We start from the raw sequence: 14,272 nt of genomic DNA on the forward strand, positions 1-14,272 counted from the left end.
TTCACACACATAAACTCATGTTTATGCTTTCTCTTTTTGTTTTCAAAAAAGAGAAAGAAAAACTAAGAGACCAAAAGGGAAGGGGGAATGAAAGAGGGAATATAAGGACAGAAAGGGAAAGGGCCTGGACCAAACCACTAGTGCTACGGTCCCTCTGCCACAGCACTTGCACCCTGAGGACTCACCTTTTCATGCAAACGCACGGCCAACTACTCAGACATTATCACATCAACCACTTAAGTGAGCGTTTTGCAGGTTAGAGCAGATGGGGAAAAAGAAATAGGAAAGTGAGTGAATGAATATAAGTCAGATTGCCTCCAATCTCAGCTTTGTTTTCTAGAAGGTCCATTCAGGACTGTTCGTGGTGATCATACAATCCTGAATATTTGCCTTCAACATGAACACTCGAAGAGAACTTGAATCACAGGACCGGGCCATCGTCAAAATAGCAGCTCATTTACCAGACCTCATTGTCTATGGAGATTTCTCTCCAGAGAGACCTTCTGTGGATAATTTTGATGGAGTCTTGATGTTTGTTGATATTTCAGGCAAGCACAAAAGGGATGTTTAATGTGGGTGAACAATAGTTTGCATGGAAATCACACACAGTGCTTGACTGCAGAGTACGGGTGCTGTTTGTTTCAGAGTTTTTGTGCTGTTATTGCAAATATTCCCACTGAGAAGACAGGAGGGAGGACCTGGCTTGTGGACCTGGCTCCCTCCCATCTTCCTCTGCATGGCATGTCCAGCGATGGGCAAATCTTTAAGATGCCTAAGTCCTGGGCCTGGCACTTCAGGCTCCAGTGTCCCTGTCCCAACTTCACTGACTCAGCCTCCAAGCCCTACACAAATCCCAGGCAAAACTGACCTCTGGAAATGATCTCTCCAATGTTATTTACAGCTTAAGAGGAAATTTACCATCTCTTTAGAAGTCATTGAATTTTATGTGTTTTCATTACCATGAAATGGAAGTTCTATACTTAGTTAAAACTGAAGTCACCCCTGTTCAAGATGGGAAGTTAGGAGGGAAGAGTTATCTGGTGCCTTTCCTTGACCCCTAAGATAATAAATATAGATAGAGGAGACCCACTATCTGACACTTGGCCTGCCACCAAGATCATTTAAAAGAAACACTGCCAGTTCTTAAAAGCTGAGGCCCATTGCTAGCGAGTGTGGTCCTCTTCTCCTGACACTGTTTGGTTCCTCCAAGCACCCAAGGAAATGAACTGCACAATTGTTACAGGTTTTACTGCAATGACTGAGAAGTTCAGCACAGCCATGTACATGGACCGAGGGGCTGAGCAGCTGGTGGAGATCCTCAACCACTACATAAGTGCAATAGTGGAGAGTAAGTGTTTCTGACTTAAGCATATTCATTGTTTTCTGTATTTGGTGGTTACAACCTGAGAGAGTACTGTTGCTTAGTACTCTTCACTGTCTCCATGAAATGTGTATGAAACCAGTCTTTTTTGAAATATAATACAGTACAAGTGAAGGAATATAATCAAACCTCACTAACACAGATTGAGGGATTAGTTTTGTGCTAGTTACAAGACTAAATTAGAGATTACTTTGAAAAGAAGTGTAGTAGTAATACTTTTAGTTATGTTCAATAACTCCAAAAAGCTAGCATCAGTATAACTCAAACACAGTCATTAAGAGGATATGTTATAAATGTTGTTGTTTTACAGTCACTAAGTTGTATTAGACTCTTTGTGACCTCATGGACTGCACCACTTCAGGCTTTCCTGTCCTTCACTATCTCCTGGAATTTGCTCAAACTCAGGTCCATTGAGTTGGTCTTGCGATCAAACTGTCTCATCTTGTGTTACCTGCTTTTCCTCCTGCCTTCAATCTTTCCCAGCATTAGGATCTTTTCCAATGAGTCAACTCTCTGCATCAGGGGGCCAAAGTATTGGAGATTCAGCTTCAGCATCAGTCCCTCCAATGAATATTCAAGGTTGATTTTCTTTATGATTGACTAGTTTGATCTCCTTGCAGTCCAAAGGACTTTGAAGAATCTTCTCCAGCACCATCAGAGAAGGCAATGGCACCCCACTCCAGTACTCTTGCCTGGAAAATCCCATGGGTGGAGGAGTCTGGTAGGCTGCAGTCCACGGGGTCACTAAGAGTCAGACATGACTGAGCGACTTCACTTTCACTTTTCACTTTCATGCATTGGAGAAGGAAATGGCAACCCACTCCAGTGTTCTTGCCTGGAGAATCCCAGGGACGGGGGAGCCTGGTGGGCTGCCGTCTATGGGGTCGCACAGAGTCGGACACGACTGAAGCGACTTAGCAGCAGCAGCAGCAGCTCCAGCACCATAATTCAAAAACATCAGTTCTTCAACACTCAGCCTTCTTTATGGTCCAACTTTCACAGTGGTACGTGACTATTGGAAAAACAATAGCTTTGACTGTATGAACCTTTGTTGGTGAAGTGATGTCTCTGCTTTTTAATATGCTATCTAGGTTTGTCATAGCTTTTCTTCTAAGGAGCGAGCATTTTTTAATTTCATTGTATGAAGAGATGAATGATTTATAATCCACTTGTCAGTAATTTATATCCTAATAATGGATTCTGAAGTACTTACTGATGACTGAAAAGTGTGGTCTCCTTTTCAACCTCTGCCTACCAACTTGTTTGCATTATTAATTTGAACTATTCGTGAAGAAAAGGATTTATCCTTTTAAGGTAAGGCCTAGGTCTAGTCTATTATCAAGGTCTGAGTTTCCTAGTAATACCTTAATATCACCCACTAGACAACTCACAGTGTCCCTGTGAGGGACAGGGTGCCCTGGCGTGCTGCAGTCCATGGGGTCGCAAAGAGTCGGACACGACTGAGCAACTGAACAACAGCAGCAGACAACACTGCAGTTCAGTTCAGTTCAGTCACTCAGTCGTGTCCAACTCTTTGCGACCCCATGAATCGCAGCACGCCAGGCCTCCCTGTCCATCACCAACTCCCGGAGTTCACCCAAACTCATGTCCATTGAGTCGGTGATGCCATCCAGTCATCTCACCCTCTGTCGTCCCTTTCTCCTCCTGCCCCCAATCCCTCCCAGCATCAGGGTCTTTTCCAATGAGTCAACTCTTCACATGAGGTGGCCAAAGTATTGGAGTTTCAGCTTCAGCATCAGTCCTTGCAATGAACACCCAGGACTGATCTCCTCTAGAATGGACTGGTTGGATCTCCTTGCAGTCCTAGGGACTCAACACCACAGTTCAAAAGCATCAATTCTTCAGCTCTCAGCTTTCTTCACAGTCCAAATCTCCCATCCATACATGACCACAGGAAAAACCATAGCCTTGACTAGACGGATCTTTGTTGGCAAAGTGATGTCTCTGCTTTTCAATATGCTGTCTAGGTTGGTCATAACTTTCCTTCCAAGGAGTAAGCGTCTTTTAATTTCATGGCTGCAATCACCATCTGCAGTGATTTTGAAGCCCCAAAAAATAAAAAGTCTGACATTGTTTCCACTGTTTCCCCATCTATTTCCCATGAAGTGATGGGACCAGATGCCATGACACTTAATCCTCATTAAAAGCAGAAATCTACAGTTTTCTAGTTCCTCTTTGCATTGCATTTAGCACATTTTCAATGTTGCAAAAATAGGAGGAGAAATATCAGTATATGTCATAAAGCCTAAATAAACAAAATGCAAGTTGGTAGTAAAATTCAAGTTGACCATAGTTGTGGTTTTTTCTGGTTTTCAGTTCTATGGAGTCCTGCCATTCATGCACTCACCCACACTCACTCAAGCCCTGACTCATAACATACACAGATCAATAAAGAGCATTTCATTATCATGGGAGTAGGGTAGCTGTCCTCAGGCCTCATGAGAAATCCTAACTTCTACTTTCCATTCACAGAAACAGAGCAGGTACATAATCCAGTTCACTGTTCTCATTCTTGTCTGAGCCTTGGGTTTAAATGCCTTGTCTGAGAAGACATCCTTAGTATAAACCTATCTCTGAATCGCTCTTCTCTTGACCTAATTTCTACCCCACTGTTGAAGGGTAGATTCTTTTTATTGGCTTTAAGAAATCAAAGTTATGCTGTACACATGAAACTTTCATAAATTAAGAGAAAGAAAGAAAAAAAAAACAGTTTAATTTCACCTTATTTTCTTTTTTTCCCTCAGAAGTGTTGATTTTTGGAGGAGACATCTTAAAATTTGCAGGTATGGGGGCTTACTGAGATGGCAGGGGTAAGAAAGGAGTGCCAAGGTTCCTGTACTCTGACAAAGGAGACATCTCAGAGAGAGCAGCAGGTAGCAGACTGGGTAGAGGAATGTTTGAAGAATAAGTTTCTGTACAGATTTCATACAAAACAGAGTGGAACCCCAGGGCAGGCTAGGAACCCCCAGTGTGTCTGTCTTTTCAAGGTGATGCACTGCTAGCCCTGTGGAAGGTGGAGCGGAAGCAGCTGAAAAACATCATCACAGTGGTAATTAAATGTAGTCTGGAGATTCATGGATTGTTTGCGACCCAGGAATCTGAAGAAGGCCTGGATATCCGAGTTAAGATAGGTAAGCTCTGGGTGTCTAGTAGTTAAGACACTTTCTTAGCAATCCAGTAGTTAAGACACTGTACTCTCAATGCAGGGGGGACTGGTTTGATCCCTGATCTAGGAATTAAGGATCTCTCTCTATATATATATATAGAGAGAGACATATATGTGAGCTTTTGAGAAAGAAGAGATGCTATAGCAGTTTGAGTATGGGTCCTATCTCCTGAGGAATCTCCCCTGGAACATCATGACTCAGGCCCACGATCAGGTCATGAACTTTGACTAACCACAAGGTGAATTTTGGTTTCCTCATTTACCAGTTAAGAGAACTCCTAATATCCACCTCATAACTCTCACAAAAAGTAAAACTGAATGGTTAGAATAGTACCTGGCACAACCACTCCACAAAATACTCTTTATCATTACTATTGCTGTTATTATTATTAGGTCTTGCTGCTGTCAACAATGCTTATTATTAAGCACAGTAGGGAGCAGCTTGTGATTATATAGATTCAACAATGTATTAGGACTAGTCCTCCTTTACTTCATAAGAATCATGTGCAAGAAAAGCTTAAAAGGTCAGCCTGCAACACAGCTCCACTTAATAGAGGGCTTCTTAAATTCATACATACAATAACAATCACCTGTATTTCCATAATGTATTGCAGACATTACACAGTGTCATTTCTGCTTTACCACAGTCCTGAGGTATATATTGGCAGTGTGGGATCTATTTCACAGGTGGGAAATGAAATTCTGATAGGTATGAATGATGAGTTACAACTGGTGCTATTGGTATTCATGTCTACCTAACTGTAAACTTTAGAATTCTTGAACATCAGAGGTGATAAGAAGATGGATCAGGGGTTATCCAATTAACTGCTCTCAGCTTTCTTTAGGTCAGCAGTCCCAAAATTTTTAGCACCAGGGACTGGTTTTGCGAAAGACAATTTTTCCCCGGACTGGCGTGGGGGGACAGTGGTTTCGGGATGATTCGATCGCATTACATTTATTGTGTACTTTATTTCTATTATTATTACATCAGCTCCACCTCAGATCATCAGGCTTTAGATCCCAGAGGGTGAGGACCCCTGCTTTAGGTTATTCAAATTTTCCAAGATTTTTAAATCTTCTGTTAAAAAAAAAATCAAATTTGTTCTAATACTAGATATTTCTTTCAAGTTACTACCTAGAGAGTTTTGATGTATTATTCTTCTTGAAAAATGATGGGGACCCTTCAGGTGCATACTTAATGGCTATTAAAGAAGAAGTACCAGTATCTTTTAACCAGCCTAGGCATCCATGTACTTCAGAGGGAAAACAGACCCCCTGTATATGTATATATATCAGGGGGATTCAGTCTTGACAAAGTAGCACATCAGAGAGCAGAGATAAAAAAACAACCTTTGATCATGTTAATTATGGTAATTTGAAAGAACTGTGTATTACAGCTCATTTACACATACATTTTTCACACGTCATATTTTAAAACATTCTGTCTTCTGTTGTTTTAGTACCAAAATCTTCAGCTCTCAACTTAAAAACAACTAGAAGACACATTCTTGGGATGGAACACTTGACAGTCAAAATACCTGCTCATTTTTCCAACCTTTTCTTGCCTATCTGTTGCCTGAAATTTCACCCTGTTACTTTTTAACTAGAACCTCATCTCTGATAAAATGCAAATCTTTCCCAAACAGAAGTCATTAAAATTGTCCTCAGTATAAATAAGTAGTTTGAAGTATAAATAAATTGAAGAAAAAGTAAAATAACTTTGAGGAGTGATAGGGCCATCTAGGGAGCTAGCTAAATGTCACAAAAAGGTGGAAAATAAGTAGCTAACTTTCTAGATTCCGGAGCAAAGCCGTCTGGGAAGGCCTGGGCCCAGAAGAGACATTCACTGATTTCTATGCAAAATTTTAGAGACTAGACTTTTCTCTGAGATGCTGAAGATTCTGAATGTCCAAGAAGCCATGCTGCCGGGGACTAAGCCAAAACTTCTCATGCAAACCCTTGCTTGCCTTCCCGCCAGGACTGGCCGCTGGCCACATCAGCATGTTGGTCTTTGGAGACGAAACTCGAAACTACTTTCTGGTGATTGGTCAGGCCGTAGATGACGTGCGCCTCGCGCAGAACATGGCACAGGTGAATGACGTCATTCTATCCCCAAACTGCTGGCAGCTCTGTGACAGGAGCATGATTGAAATTGAGAGGATTCCAGATCAGAGAGCAGTTAAGGTAGGTGTGATGCTGCTACTTGTCTATAAAGTTACGCCAGTGCCTGCCAGGGGTCTCCTGTCAGAAAAGCCACTGGTTCTATGAAGCTGGCGATTTGGATGGGGTCGGTCTGGGTTAGATTAAAAAGTATTAGCCCAGGACATCTCCTCTGGGAGGAACCAAGTCTGGTGAGTTCAAGAGGAAGTGATCAGGCTTTTCTGTGGTAACTAAGGATGTGGAATTTGGGTATGGAGGCCTTTGGTGGGACTAGTGCCCTTGTTTAATGAAAAATTTCCTGGCTATTCCCTGGGAGCAGAGGGTTGTATAGTAACTTTGGGGGCTGCCATTGGCCCTCAAGTTCTCTCCTCAACACTCCTAACTCAAGGCAAGTGATCACGGAGGATGAGAACTGGAGGCGAGCAGGGACAGCAAAGACTATGGAGGGAAAAGAATTTTCCCTGAGCCCTGCCTAGCAGAAAACACTGTAGTTAAGTTGAAGCTGGACTGTAAGCAGAACTGCCCCTGGGATATAGCCAATTAGAGAAAGGAAGGAGAGCTCTGCTGCTAATTGAACCAAGAACAGGACTGCTCGGCAGATGGAAAGAAAAGATGGTGAATGCATGAAGTTGCTGGCAAAGATGAGAACCCCACCCCATGCCCTATGCATCAGTCTACACCCCTCCCACCCTCCCCGACTCACTCTTCCAGTAATACACATCATGGCTGCATGACCTAGCTGGCTGATAGTAATGCCCCTGCTCCCCCATCTTCTTCGATCATTACTTATATCTTTAAACTTTGCTTTTAATTTTTAAATTTAGACTCACAGAAAAGTTCAGAAACAATAGCGTTTTTCCGTATATCCATTAGCCAGCTTCCACTAATGTTAACATTCTTCATAACCAGAGTGCAATAGTCAAAACCTGAAAACTGACATTGGTAAAGTATACTATTCACTAATTAAAGGCCTTGTTTGGATTTCACCTGTTTTCCCTCTAAAGTCCTTAGTGAGTTTTCCAGGATTCTATCCATGATCTCACACTGCACTGTTATTTTTAACTTAGTCTCCTGCAATCTGTAAAACAGTTTTTTCCTTGTTTTTTATGACCTTGACACTTAACATTAATCAGTTATTTTGGTGTGTGTTCCCTGATTTTGTTTTGCCTGATAGCTTCTCATTATTGGACTAAAAGTTATCCATTTTTGGAGGCAAAAATATTAAGGAAATAAGGTTGTGCCATTCTCTATGTATCATATCTTGGAGTTCATGATCTTGATACGAATTTTATTACTGGTGATGTTCCTAATACCTTTTGGGGCCTCAGCACCTTTTGTCCTTTTACACTTGTAAGAAATATATGGTATGCAGTTTAACCAAGTATTATTTCAATTAAAATGTTGTAATCAGAAAAAAAAAGAGAAAGTTATAAGAGTGGAAGAGTATACAGGTTTGTTCCCTGGAATGGCCTGCTGTGTATATACTGAAGACTGAGATCTTAATGACTAATCAGAGATATTTTTAATGTAATTACATGCAAATTAAAGCTCTTCACTGTTTAAGTATGCCAGTGTCTGATTATCATGTCTGGGACATTCAAAACCCTGCCCTTTCTGTTGAGAAATTATATTCAAAGGACCAGGCAACCCTCAGAATAACCAAAAACTTCTCCCTTTCTCTCTTTTTTTCAAAATTTAGGTTAATTTCTTAAAACCACCCCCTTCTTTTAACTTTGATGAATTTTTCACAAACTGTATGGCTTTCATGGATTATTATCCTTCTGGTGACCACAAAAGTAAGTACCTTCTATACTCAAGAGCCATTGCCTCTGCCAGTGGTCCGTAGGGTCTTACACCAATGCCAAGAGCTCCATTACAAGTGCCTGGTTTCTTCAGTTCAGCTCACAGTCCCGCAGCATACAAAAGGGCCTCCTTCCCATCCCCACAATAGCTGTTCCAAGTAAAGCCCTCCTTCAGTCCTCGGCCTCTCCCTTGGCAATGACTCCTTCCCCTCATCTTCCAAGCATTTGCAAATCTTCTCCATGATAAAAGGAAAAAAAACCTATAACTCCTACTTTTCCCTTCTAACATTCAGCACCAGACTTCTCAAGGGTAATCTGCATGTCTACACCTCTTCTTCTATCCTCTCTTTTATTTATTCACCCAATAAGCATTGATTACATGCACCTTGAGGTGAGAGTGGAGAGCATATATTCACCTGCTTGTCAGTCTTGAGTCCCTAACATCTAGCTTCTGTTCACTTTTCCCCCTGTCTCCTGGGACCGTTTATGTCAAAGTGTTAATAGCCATCAACTTACCAAACCAGCTGACCTCTCTTCAGGCCTCATAACTAGGTGATTGGCTTTAGATCACTCTCTTTTCTAGGTATTATCTTCTCCTCGTTCCTTGAGTTCAAGAATATTATTTCATAGTTTTGCTTTTACCCCTCAAACTACCCATTTTCAGTTCCCTTTCTATTCCTTGAATGTTGATGATTCCAGGAATCTGTCCTGGACTGTCTGGTCTCTACCCACGTTTTGTGGAACCATTGATCTATGCTGGATTTCCCTATGACTGCCAGAAGGGCTGGGACTAGTGTGAGGAATGCAGGACAATTAATTAGGTGATAACAAACTTTAGTACTTCATGAAGTAGATAGTCTCCTGCAAAATGGTGTGGAAGGCAAGAAGTAAAGAGTAAAGAACAAGGAAAGGCTAAAGAGTAAAGAACAAGGAAGAGACAAACAAAGTATCGGATTGGCTAGGGTCATATAGTCAATCTTGTTTGGGGGAAGAAGGCCAGGAGTTGGCTAGGCATTTAGGGATTGGCTGACTATGATTATTGCATTTCTGGTTAAGTGGAGCATTTACTGGGACACAAAAATTAATCTAAGTCTTGGTTTGCTGACATGGCATGCTGGATAGGGAGCAGCTTATCTTGGGCCTAGAATTTATTTCAACAATGTCTCAATTCTATGCTACTTTTCTTTCTCTGAAACTGTTCCTTTATCCAGACTAGAAACTTCAGAAACATCTTTGAATCTTTCTTCTTTGTCACCATTTTTGTGTAGGTCTTTAACATTTTGAACATCACAAATTTAGACTGTAATTTTACAAAACTGCAGTAGGTAATGGGATGAGAGGGGTACTCAGGGGAACTGTAGACAAATTGACCAGGAAAGGCCAAGAACCCAAAAGCTCCAAGGATGGAGAAAATCTGGTGATACACTCCTTGAACTATACCTCATCCCATCTCCTAGATCTTAATCATACCTTCAATAACTTATTTTGTGCTCTGCAATACAGTGCAATTCGGTTGCTAACTACCTGGAGTTAGCACAGAGAGGTGGAGTCTTCCATAAGACTTCTCTTATCATCAGCTACAAGCTCTGAGATTAGTAAGTCACCTGCAATTATGACCAACTGGCTACAAATCCAAGGGTTCTCACAATGTTCTCAAGTTCAATAATTAACTATAATAACGCACAGAACTCAGCAAAGTACTATGCTTATAATTATGGTTTTATTGTAAAGAATACAAATGAGGACCAGTATTGTATTGGTCTCTGAACACATAGGATGAGGTCTGGGAGAGTCCCAAACATGACGCTTCTTGATTGTCAGGACACACCATGCTCCTTGCACATCAAAGTATTTACCAGCCAGGAAAGCAAAGGTTCACATATTTTATTGGTGGTTTATTAGGTAGGCATGTACTATGAAAAACTGGCCTCATCGTGAAAAGTAAAAGCATTAGATGTTCAGTCCTGTCTGTCTCTTTTCGACCCCATGGACTGCCTGACAGGTTTCTCTGTCCATGGAATTCTCCAGGCAAGAATACTGGAATGCGTAGCCATTCCCTTCCCCGGGGGATCTTCCAGACCCAGGGACTTAACTTGGGTCTCCTGCATTGCAGACAGATTCTTTACCATCTGAACCACCAGGGCAGCCCTGTTGGGCTTATAATTGAACTAAATCTCCAGCCCCTTTTCCCTCCTCAGATGTCATAAAGGTTGGCTCTTAACACCTAGTTCAAAGCCACAACCCTCTTATCACCTGCTTGGTCTTTGCAGATAGACCCTTATCCTGAGTCATCTCATTAGCATAAATTCAGGTGTGGTCCAAAGGGCCCACCATGAATAACAGAGACAGTTTCATTATCTGGGAAATTCCAAAGATTTAGAAGTTACTCTGGTATCAGAAGCAAAGACAGGCCAAATTCCTTATTATTTGTCTCTTCTCTGGTAGCTTGGATGGTAAAGCATCTGCTTACAATGTGGGAGAACTGGGTTCGGTCCCTGAGTCGGGAAGATCCCCTGGAGAAGGAAATGGCAACCCACTCCAGTATTCATGCCTGGAAAATCCCATGGACAGAGGAGCCTGGTGGGCTACAGTCCATGGGGTCGCAAAGAGTCGGACACGACTGAGCGACTTCTCTTCACTTCATAAGTCCCTTGGATAACAAGGAGACCAAACCAGTCGATTGTAAAGGAAATCAACCTTGACTACCCATTGAAAGGACTGATGCTGAAGCTCCAATACTTTGGCCACCTGATGTGAAAACCCTGATGCTGGGAAAAAGATTGCAGGCAGGAGAAGGGGGTGATAGAGGACAAGATGATTGGATGGCAGCACCAACTCAATGGACACGAATTTGAGCAAACTGCAGGAGATGGTGAAGGGCAGGGAAGCCTGGCATACTGCAATCCAGGGGACTGCAGATAGTCATACAACTGAGCAACTGAACAACAAATAACCTTTGTTGCCATAATCGTCTAGACCTTTACAAGCTGGCTCTCTTCCTGAGCTCTTTGCTTCTCTCCACAGTCTGCTGAGCGTCATTGCTTATTAATCTCCAATACTCACATGGGGCTCATGCCAATTTAGTCTTTACCAATGCTTTAACATATTCTGCTCATTCTTGACTTTAATCTACATCTGCTGGGCATGCATCCTTCTAGTAAAAAGCCACAAGTTATTCAAGAGTCAGTAAAATTCCTAGTTCTCCTTTTAACCATTTTCTGATTAAACCAGTTTATCTAGACCACTGATTTCTCTGAATGTCTCTGGTCTTTATAATCTATTAGCCCATTTGGTCGTTTTTGTATTTAACTTTTCTATACATAGCAAGAAGAGATAAGAAAGCCTTCTTCAGCGATCAATGCAAAGAAATAGAGGAAAACAGATTGGGAAAGACTAGAGATCTCTTCAAGAAAATTAGAGATACCAAGGGAACATTTCATGCAAAGATGGGCTCGATAAAGGACAGAAATGGTATGGACCTAACCGAAGCAGAAGATATTAAGAAGAGGAGGCAAGAATACACGGGAGAACTGTACAAAAAAGATCTTCACGACCCAGATAATCATGATGATGTGATCACTAATCTAGAGCCAGACATCCTGGAATGTGAAGTCAAGTGGGCCTTAGAAAGCATCACTACGAACAAAGCTAGTGGAGGTGATGGAATCCCAGTGGAGCTGTTTCAAATCCTGAAAGATGATGCTGTGAAAGTGCTGCACTCAATATGCCAGCAAATTGGGGAAACTCAGCAGTGGCCACAGGACTGGAAAAGGTCAGTTTTCATTCCAATTCCAAAGAAAGGCAATGCCAAAGAATGCTCAAACTACCGCAAAATTGCACTCATCTCACATGCTAGTAAAGTAATGCTCAAAATTCTCCAAGCCCAGGCTTCAGCAATACGTGAATCGTGAACTCCCTGATGTTCAAGCTGGTTTTAGAAAAGGCAGAGGAACCAGAGATCAAATTGCCAATATCCGCTGGATCATGGAAAAAGCAAGAGAGTTCCAGAAAAACATCTATTTCTGCTTTTTTGACTATGCCAAAGCCTTTGACTGTGTAGATCACAATAAACTGTGGAAAATTGTGAAAGAGATGGGAATACCAGACCACCTGACCTGCCTCTTGAGAAATCTGTATGCAGGTCAGGAAGCAACAGTTAGAACTGGACATGGAACAACAGACTGGTTCCAAATAGGAAAAGGAGTCCGTCAAGGCTGTATATTGTCACCCTGCTTATTTAACTTATATGCAGAGTACATCATGAGAAACGCTGGACTGGAAGAAACACAAACTGGAATCAAGATTGCTGGGAAAAATATCAATCATAAGCCCGGGCAGTGCCCAGGGCCGGCGCAGCGGCCCGTGTGCCTCAGATAATAAAGCAGGATATCCACACACACACACACACAAAAAAAAATCAATCACCTCAGATATGCAGATGACACCACCCTTATGGCAGAAAGTGAAGAGGAGCTAAAAAGCTTCTTGATGAAAGTGAAAGAGGAGAGCGAAAAAGTTGGCCTAAAGCTCAACATTCAGAAAACGAAGTCCCATCACTCCATGGCAAATAGATGGGGAAACAGTGGAAACAGTGTCAGAGTTTATTTTTTTGGGCTCCAGAATCACTGCAGATGATGACTGCAGCCATGAAATTAAAACACACTTACTTCTTGGAAGAAAAGTTATGAGCAACCTAGATAGCATATTCAAAAGCAGAGACATTACTTTGCTGACTAAGGTCTGTCTAGTCAAGGCTATGGTTTTTCCTGTGGTCATGTATGGATGTGAGAGTTGGACTGTGAAGAAGGCTGAGCACCGAAGAATTGATGCTTTTGAAGTGTGGTGTTGGAGAAGACTCTTGAGTGTCCCTTGGACTGCAAGGAGATCCAACCAGTCCATTCTGAAGGAGATCAACCCTGGGATTTCTTTGGAAGGAATGATGCTAAAGCTGAAGCTCCAGTACTTTGGCCACCTCATGAGAAGAGTTGACTCATTGGAAAAGACTCTGATGCTTGGAAGGATTGGGGGCAGGAGGAGAAGGGGACGACCGAGGATGAGATGGCTGGATGGCATCACGGACTCGATGGACATGAGTCTGAGTGAACTCCGGGAGATGGTGATGGACAGGGAGGCCTGGCGTGCTGCGATTCATGGGGTCGCAAAGAGTCGGACACGAGTGAGCGACTGAACTGAACTGAACTGATACATATTATACTTGAATGTACATAAGTGCCTCCAGGAAAAACTCAGTTTCCTAAGAACTTTTTATTCCCACACAGTGCCTAGCACAGCCTTTAAAATAACTAGGTTTTGAATACATTCCATACAAACATTTGGTCCCCAATTTGTATCCTTTTCAGACTCCACAGTTATTTTTCATCTTTTTCACATGATTATCATTATTGTATTCCCTGCTGAAAACCTGTCATAATTTCTTTCTATTATTTTCTGATTTCTTCAAATTCATTCTTACCACCTCCTAACAGTCTATTTTATAGAGTATGGAACAATCAACCATTATAGTGAAAATCATCATAGAGATGATGAAAGCTTAGTGCTTTTTTCCTGGATGAGGAAATAAGACTCAACCAGGGCAGTGAAGTGACTTGTCCAGAGTCACACAGCAAGTTGGTATCAAACTTAGGATCAGAAGCCAGTCTCCTAAATCTTACTCATGCTTCTCTTTCAACTCGATCATCCCCTGCCTTCTGTCAGCATTGTCCTCCATTATCATCCCCTCAT

General features: G+C 41.9%; 1 protein-coding gene across 1 annotated transcript in view; it reads left to right on the forward strand.

Annotated features, from left to right (window-relative positions):
* The first annotated feature begins 397 nt into the window (after nucleotides 1-397).
* ADCY10 (adenylate cyclase 10) overlaps nucleotides 398-14,272 on the forward strand; it is a 92,005-nt gene continuing 78,130 nt past the window's right edge. The window contains exons 1-6 of the mRNA XM_040229946.1: nucleotides 398-548; nucleotides 1,244-1,348; nucleotides 4,147-4,185; nucleotides 4,390-4,533; nucleotides 6,547-6,752; nucleotides 8,428-8,524. Coding sequence (XP_040085880.1) covers nucleotides 398-548; nucleotides 1,244-1,348; nucleotides 4,147-4,185; nucleotides 4,390-4,533; nucleotides 6,547-6,752; nucleotides 8,428-8,524 — 742 coding nt within the window. The remainder of the gene's footprint in view (nucleotides 549-1,243; nucleotides 1,349-4,146; nucleotides 4,186-4,389; nucleotides 4,534-6,546; nucleotides 6,753-8,427; nucleotides 8,525-14,272) is intronic.

The sequence above is a fragment of the Oryx dammah genome, unplaced genomic scaffold (assembly GCF_014754425.2).
Source record: "Oryx dammah isolate SB20612 unplaced genomic scaffold, SCBI_Odam_1.1 HiC_scaffold_28, whole genome shotgun sequence".
In the NCBI taxonomy this organism is placed as follows: Eukaryota; Metazoa; Chordata; class Mammalia; order Artiodactyla; family Bovidae; genus Oryx; species Oryx dammah.